The 8,592-nt window shown below is 44.6% G+C and overlaps 1 protein-coding gene across 1 annotated transcript; it reads right to left on the bottom strand.

Moving 5' to 3' along the window:
• Positions 1–2,693: 2,693 nt before the first annotated feature.
• On the bottom strand, positions 2,694–7,936 carry MELLADRAFT_92117 (uncharacterized protein; the record flags this gene model as incomplete). The annotated part of the gene is made up of 8 exons (XM_007415176.1): positions 2,694–3,746; positions 3,844–3,879; positions 3,921–4,039; positions 4,113–4,221; positions 4,300–6,495; positions 6,606–7,292; positions 7,364–7,731; positions 7,798–7,936. 8 exons carry the CDS (start codon positions 7,934–7,936, stop codon positions 2,694–2,696), a joined length of 4,707 nt encoding a protein of 1,568 aa, XP_007415238.1.
• Between the last annotated feature and the right edge of the window lie 656 nt (positions 7,937–8,592).

Below are 8,592 nucleotides of genomic sequence, written 5' to 3'. Positions count from 1 at the left end.
CATGAGATGGTAATAGTATCTGATCCTGCACATATCATAAAATCAACGGATGATGTCACACATTTATTGATACCACCATTTCTCAAGATGGCCCTCACAAACATCTTGAAATCAATCAGACTCAAGATAATCCATAATGACCTTTGATAGAGATGACAATGTTGAAGAACTCCAGTTGACAAACTCCAATTCCACTTCTTTCAAGGCATTTGGATACTTGTGAATCCTTTGAATGATTCTGATCAGAACAATTTGGGTCTCAAAGATATGCAGAGAGTCAGACACTCCACAATATCCTTGGTAGAATTTATTATCTATATATTTCTATAATTCAGTTCCAATAGCTCTTATCCTTGAATACAAGAAAATGACCCACAAGTCACCCAGAATGCCAGTATGTCTTTTGTATATATTTTTGACCAAGCTTCTTTCACTATAACCCCCCCCAATCATATCTATTCTGAATAGCTAGAAAACTTTCAAGCTCTCTGGTATGATTACAAATGTAAGACGGCCTCAAGACAAAGGAGCTGCTACGTTTTTGAGACAATTCACTCATCAAGGTTAAAATGCCCTGATCTGAGCTGTGATTTTTGATCCAGAGACTGCTTGTGACACTTCCAACTCTCTCTTCCATTTTGATATAGGGTCTGTTTTGTGGGGAAAATGAAGTGCATGCAACTTGCCAAGGATCTGCTGCATTATCTTGAGAGGAATATCATAATGATCTGGAAACGTTCTCAAAATCTGGAAGAGTACAATCCTATGCTTTACATCCATGTCAGTTATGTCAGACAGTTGTTCAACCTGATTATCACACCACTGATCTTGATCTGCCAGAAGAATCTTATTCATGTTTACAATCAATTCTGGACAACAGCCCTCATCATCAAAGAAATCTCTATCTGCATGATACATTGTATTATATGATGTGTTAGCTGGACTCGGAGGTGTGATCATTCCTTGGTCTAATAGTTTGGAACACTCACTCTTACTTCAGAAAAGGCTGGCCTTCTTTGATTTGTTGATTTCCAAGTATACAGTAAAGATTCAATCTTGTGACTTTTGATGAAGAGAAATTTTAAAGACACCATGATATCTTTGCTCACCTTGTGTTGATGAGCTTGGCTTCACTCTTGACCATGCTTCCTTGGTTTCCAAGGCAATCTTGTTTCAACAGCCATAGTAGCTTAGAAGAGGTGTCTAGACACCCATGAATGTTCATACTATCCATCCCAAAGAACTTCCTTTACTGAGATATTCTGATGTGACAGTCACAAATCAAACATTGAAATTGGCCTCAGATGCCCCCAGAGCTTATTACCTTGGCACTTCAGACCACAGTGAGCCAAGCGGTGTGGCTCAGACCTATAATTCTAATGGATAGGCCTCACTCATGAACAGACTTTTCTTATCCCTTAGCACTTTGCCCTTTGTCCGCAAAACAAAAATCTTATAAACGTTTACTTTCAGCTGCATTACCATTCCACCCCCAAAGTAGGGATGAAACACATAAATCAGGTCATGAGAATAAAAAGGACTGTGAATAAAACTTTGGGTTTTTCTTCCCCTGATTTTTGCATAGATGATGATGGCAATAAGGACGACGATATTAAGAATGAGTAGAATTGGACAAACGCATAAGGGGAGAAGAGGGGGGGTAAATGTGAAAACGAAAGGAAGATAAAGAGAGAGAGTGAACAAAGCAGAAGAACCTTTTTTTGTAAAAAAAGATCATTCTGAAAGTGTTCCCCATCTCTTCTATTTTTGAATCTACGATATTGTTATGAATACCTATATCTAACTTTTACTATAATTGCCCTGTTTATTTGAAACAACATATCAACTACTCGAACTTTGTTTTGTTGAAGAGGAAGAGTGAATTTTAAATCCGATTTCTCAATCTTAAATATCACCCTTCCCCAGATTCTTGAAGTCATCTTGATTTTCTCTTCGGCCGACTTCTTCCACCACTAGCAACGAACCCAATAATTTTTACTGGAATCACAAGTGCATTCTTTAAATTATCAATTCGTGGATTTTTGTTTTCTTCTTCGTCTCTTCCTCTTTTCAATCCACCGAACTTCAACTCTTGACAATATCGATAAACATTCTTCGTCAATGGATGTTCAAACACCTCTGTCCACATTCCACGTATATCTTTTTCATTTTCGAGTCCAATGGGAACAGGTAAGTTGCTTTGTTGTAGAAACGTTCTGATCGCTGCTGGATTCACTGCTTTGCATTTACTTCGATCTGTCATTCAAAGTAAAACAGAAACCTCAACAAATCATCAATCGAACAAAATATGAACAATTGATGTTCGAACCAGGCGTTGATGTCCAACCGAGACTAGCGTTGGGAACGTCGATAGTTTTGGTAATCCGATTCAATGTGAGTAGGCGGGTGCGTGTGCAAAGGGGAAGTCAGAATAGATCACGAGTCTCTCAGGTAGTCAACTGACCTGCTCAACACCGCCGTACCTATATCACGTGCGTATTGTTTTCACAATTGTGATCAAAAGATTAAGCACGGGAGAAAGGGCAAGATCAACTATTAAAAATTTGGCCATAATAAAAAAGGAATCCATTGTTCAAATCACACATATACAAATTCTTCAATCTAACATTGAAAGATTAGTCTAAATAAACAACCAAAGGGAAAACGAGATATGAAACATGCTAGTTCGTAGATCACTTGCCAATCTGTTCACTTTTTTCACCACTTGGATCCCGTCGCTTCATCAAATCCAGATCGGATTGGATTTGTTGTTGACCTACTTTCTTCACGCCAAGCAATAAGTCATTGAGAATTGGTGGCACTAAGAGATTATTTGGATTTGATGGATTGCGCGGTTTGCCGCTCTTTGTTCTCCTCTCCTCTCGTACCGGATTGGTTACCGATGGGATTGGACGTGAGGAGGGGCCTGTCGGAAGCGAGCGGGTTGGATGGGGATCGCTGCGTTTATGATTGTCATTATGGGTGGGGGAGATGATAGGTTGGGTTGGAGGATCAGAAGGCAAGAGTTGTGGAAAAGTTGAAGAAGATGGATGAGGTGATAAGCCAGAGGTACTAGAAGGCAAAGGTACTGTTGGAAGGGACGTAGCATCAGCATCATCAAAAGATAGGAAGGCAGAATGTGATGGGCGAGGTGGTAGTGGTACAGGTCTGGCCAATTCGAAGCATTGCGGTGAGTAAGGAGGATAAATGGGAGAGAAATGATTCATGGAAGATGAAAGGGGGACATTATGATCAGGAAGAAGCATTGGCGATGAGATACGGGGTGACATGTGTAAAATTGAGTCGTCTGATTGTCTTGCCCAATCCCGCAGTCCACGAGCTGGATTAGCGTATTGTTCCAGCTGATCGGCAACCGACCAAGGACCGCTTGAGGTTGAGGAGTGCGAATGGGAAGCCAAAGCATTGTCGACCAGGGGGCTACCAGTTGTTGGGAAGGGTTGCATAGTCAGGTTGCCATTCAAAGTGACTTGAAGAGCCGCAGGGCGTGTTTCACGTAAGCTGTACGACGGGGTTGTTGAACTGGTGGAGGCAATCAATTCTTGTGATTTATCGGGAGCCGGAGAAGGCCCATGGCGCAGTGAATGATTGGATGCCGTTCGAACAGTATCTCCATCATACGTTGAATGAGGAGCAATTATCGGTATGCTTGCGGAGATCTTCGATGCATGCGACGTCAATTCTCCTTTGGGAAGTGAAGCAGGGAGCTTCGATGAGGCTGAGAGTTGCTTTTGCCATGTATGTCCTATAAGATAAAATCAACACACAAAAGCGAAAAACAGCAAAGAACTTGATGCTGTTGAGGTTATACGTAAATCAACTCACTAAAATGACAATCTTGGCGCAGGCATTGCATATCGTCTATGATAGAAGAAATACGTCAGTGGATTAGATAACCTTACAAAATCGAGTTGACTATTTCGCCTACAACGACAAAGTTGGGTATTCCAACAAGTATTCGATTGATTGGTGGTAGTTGTTGGCGCGGGCGTTGGAACTCGAGAATGGATTTTCGGACAAGCTGACATCAAGAAACAACAGGGGTCAAGAGAAAGTTTCCACAGTTACCGTACTATATATTACTAGCAACTCACAAGCATCTCGACAATCCGAAGCACGATAGCATGCAGTCAGTGCACCATGCTGAGCGGCAGAACTACAATGTCCTACAATGCAATTACGATCTTCACACTGTGGCCCAGCCTAATGGAGACTCAGTGAACTTTCTCCAGGCTCTTTCTCCACCACATCAATCTATTTATGTTAAGAAACGCTACTGACTTTGCAAACCGGATGGTCTGATGGACCTTTCGAAAGCAAAGGTATCGTAGATGAATGGTCCACCAATTGAGCTGAGCGTTCATCTCGCAAGTACGAACCTGACTCGGGCGCAGTGGCATCGATACTGACAATCTCCTCCGGATTATCGGCAAGGAAGATTTCCACGCTGCTCTCTGCGCTACTTACAGCGGATTCAGAGGGAGACAGAGTATGTGCTTCTACTCCATATGATCTATCGAGATTCCAATGGGTCGAGGAGCGCATCTTGATAGCTTGTGAAGCTGAAGGTCGAGTTGACAGATTTGACGAGGTATTTGTAATCTGAAAATTTGTTGAACTTTGCCGCAAAGTATCAAAGTCGGATTCACTTTTCTGTGCTTGCGACACTTGATGGACTGTGAGTGACAGTGATGAGCGCAGAGAGTCTTCCGAGACAGATTTGAGGACAGAAGTGGAGTGAATAGTCTCGGATTGCTTCACACTTGTATCGAGCTGCTCTTGTAAACTTGTAAGGAAGTCGTCGACATGCCTCGGGGCGGGGACATTGACAAGACACTCAGGCGGTTGAGTGAAATTGGCCGAAGATCCGCTGATGGGACTCTCAAAGCCAGTTTGAGATAGGTTGAATGTGTCCAAGGCGGATGGACGATCATGCCTTTTAGCGCAGTCAAAGACTGGACTCTTGGGTAGGTTTTGCGTAAATGAATGACTTGAGCTTGAGGTGGGCGCAGACGCGCCATTCTGCCCCAAGGAGCCTTGGCTTGATGTCGACCGCTGGACTTGGCGGCTTGCTATATCCGCCCGCTTCTGCGCTATATCAACCTGTAATTGAGCTTCTCGCTCCTTCAGGGTCAGGTGTGTTTGCCCGTTTTGTGATACCTTCGTGGGCAAAGGGGAGATATGAGTTACTTTGGTTGGTTGGGTAATGACGGAAGGTGTAGGCCCCAATTGAGGGTTTTGCACTACAGTGGGGTTGCACGATCTCATAGGTTGAGGGGTGGGAAAATTGAATATTGAAACACCATTTTGATGAGGAAGGGCACCGTCCAAAGCAGAAGGAACGGGGAGAGGGGGTAAAAAGCAAGCAGCTGGGTTGAGATTGGTCTTATGTTGATAATTAGAACTCGACGACAAAAAATCGGGCTTCGGAGGCAAAGGATGCTTGATTGTTGGTGGTGGAAGTTTTGGTCGACTAGGATTTTCTTCTGGCGGCGGCGTACTAATCTGTCCATCTTCGAGCTCCTCAGTTGCACCAGCCTGAGATTGACTGGCTGGAGAGGCACCTTGACGACTTTTAAGATGAGCCTTGAGGTTTTGTTCCAGGCTTAACGATGGCAGAGGTGGCGGCTCGGCCGAAGGCACCTGGAGGCCGAGGACTTGGGGAGGCACAGGGGCAACCGGTGCGACGGGTGCCACAGGTGCAACGGGTGCCACAGGTGCAACGGGTGCCACAGCTGGTCGGGGTTTACGGCTGGCGATGAGTTTGGCGCGGAGTTCTTTCTCAATCGCACAGGCTGACGGCTTCGACGATTCTGAAGCCATATTCGGTTGCAAAACCTGACTTGTCGATGTTGTTTCTTGGTTCGTAGCATTTCGCCCACTGTCGCACAATGTTGTGAAAGTATGAGTCTGCGGTCCCAAAAGTGTACTTGAATGCAATTCTGCTAGAGTGCCAGTGAGAGCCGAGTCACTGTGGTCCTCAGTGATCATCACCGGAGGTGTGAGTACCTTGGATGGCGACGCGAGTGGCGCTTCTGCTGGGATGTTAAGTTCAATCGCAGAGGAAGGAGAGCCGCGAGGAGTTCCAACATCACTCAAATCTCTCGGAGGTTCGGGGTCCATGAACTTATTCTCAGTATGTGCATCATCACAATTCTGAGCGCTTACGTTACCTTTGGGTAGGTCAGGAGTGGCCTGCCAACTGATATGAGGAGATACTTCCGGGGGAGTTCCAGGGAGGTCGGCATCAGAAATATCGTATAACATAACATTGGTTGGAGATGGCAACAAGGACCGATGAGGCGAAGTGGGGTTTGACGGTCCCTTTCCTGGAGGCGAAGCCACATCGGGGCGCGCTCTTTTGATAGGCGGCGAGGGTCGAGCGGAGGGAATCGCTCTTGATCGTTTTGTTGAGCTTCTTATTGGGGATCGATGAGTAAGTGTACTATCGGGAACAGCGGATTCATGCCCGTATCTCTAAGATCATTGGAAAGTGCCAAATGGTGAATTGAAAGGTTGTGAATCAGTTAATGGAGCCTGCTTAAGCGAAAAACCAATCACATGATGGCTAAACAAAAGCTTCTAACCTCGGACAAATTTGGTTTGATATCTGGCGCATCGTTCCGTCTGGAATGGTGCGCATTTGATACAGGGGCAGAGATGAGTTCAGGTGCCGGACAGCCATCTGTATCCAAGCACATAATTTCATCGGTGTCTCCGATGGTGTGCCATCTGCCGCGTAGACCCGATTGTAGCGTTGATGGGTCCAGTGGGTCTGTGCAAGGTAAAAGAACATGAGAGTTTGCTTGGGCCTGGTTAGCTTTATGTTCATGAGTCATCATGAACGTATGTCGAGGGGACGGTGAGCCATCGAGATTGGGTTGCGACTTGGACGGTAGAGTACTTGAATGAGAGTCTTTGTCAAGCGGCTGGGCTGTGATGATTGAATTGGTGTTAGAGTTGAGTAAACATGGAGTCGGCCCAAGCGTCGGAGAGGCTGTGAAGTGCATGAAAGTATGAGGTGCATCACCAAGACTGGCACTAGCTCGAGGATAAGATCTAAAATCCCTATTGGCAGTAGAGTGGATCAAATGATCATGATAGTTCTGCCCCAAGAAGAGTCCTGATGCGGACAAGCTCGATGAACCTGCTTGTGGGCCGCACGTTGAAGCCGAGAAAGGTGGAAGCAGTACGTTGCACACTCCAGCTTTATGAACAGACGGTTGTTCGAGCTTCGAGCCACATTGACTCGTTCGACCTCTTTCCGGTTCCGTCTAAAAAAGGAGATTCAGAACATAAGAAAATTGGAGATGACTTAAGAAGTAAGGATCATTTATGAACGTACTGAATGATCCGCATGATGATGCAGCGCGAGCTGAGGGAGATAGGAATCAGGGTTATGAAGTTGGGTTTGTGAAACAGAGGAATGTCTAGCTTGAGAATGCGAGTTCAGCGGGGGATGTGAGGTCGATTGTTGTTGGTCTTCAAGTCCTGAAGAGACAACCGTTGCTTGATTGGCCTGAGATTCATTTTCGAGCGATCTCATGATCGAATTACATCCTTGCAAGATACTATCAAGTCTAGGGGTATTCTTTTCATAGAGCAAGCCTTTGGCAACCAATTGAACTAGACGGGAAGCGGAATGAGCACAATGGGGTCGACGAGTAGATCTGCCCAACTCCCTTTGAAGATGAGCAAGTGCGCCAGGACAATCTAGCAGACAAGATAGAACATGAGTAAGATTCTAGATAATCACTTTCAGAGTGTATAGATACATACCTTGCTCTGAGATATAATCCAAGATTAGTTCTTGAACCTTTGAAGGTTCGATAGTCAAGTCAGGTAGTTCAGTAAGAGAGACAGCTGGAATGAGGATACGATCGGCCAATGTGACCAAAGAAGGGGTTTCATTTGGCATCCTGGAATTTGAGAGACGATATGAATAAGTTGATATTGTGTTCAAATGCTGATTCTGTTCATGTTGATGTTGAAGTTGAAGTTGAAGTAAAGTGGTAATGAGTCGAGATGAGGTGTGGAATCAAATTGCTGTTGATCAAACATCAAATAGGTCTATGACTCGGCCCCGACCCTGAATCACCAGCGCCCCCAAGCATTTCCCTGAAACAGGGCCATCGTGTAAAATGTGACATTTCAATTTTCGATTCAGAACATACCAGTGCAAATTTGGCCTGGTACCATCTTTTGTGTGCTCTCTCTCTTTGCCCACACCTTGTATTCATTTTGTCCCGTCTTCAACCATGAAACAACAAAAAATCTTTCCTATTTCTATAATTGGACCCTTATTTGGACACCAGATTTATGGAGTGGTATGCAAAGCTACTTGAGAATAGTGCTTTGGTATTTTTTGACATAGGCACTGGCATTTGATGTCCGTAAGCAGAAGATCCAGCTCATTGAGATTCACAACTCAATGAAATGTTAAAAAACGAAATCCAGATAAAGTTGAAGCCCTGAGGGGACCTTTGATTACGGGTAAAGACATGTTTGAAGATGAGCCAAAGGAGGTTAGTGTGTGATTTTCTCAATCTGAGTCACAGGCAGTTGGTACTTCTA

Source organism: Melampsora larici-populina, assembly GCF_000204055.1.
Source record: "Melampsora larici-populina 98AG31 unplaced genomic scaffold MELLAscaffold_49, whole genome shotgun sequence".
In the NCBI taxonomy this organism is placed as follows: Eukaryota; Fungi; Basidiomycota; class Pucciniomycetes; order Pucciniales; family Melampsoraceae; genus Melampsora; species Melampsora laricis-populina.
The sequence above is the reverse complement of the archived record's forward strand: the minus strand, read 5'-3'. Positions and strand labels throughout refer to the sequence as shown.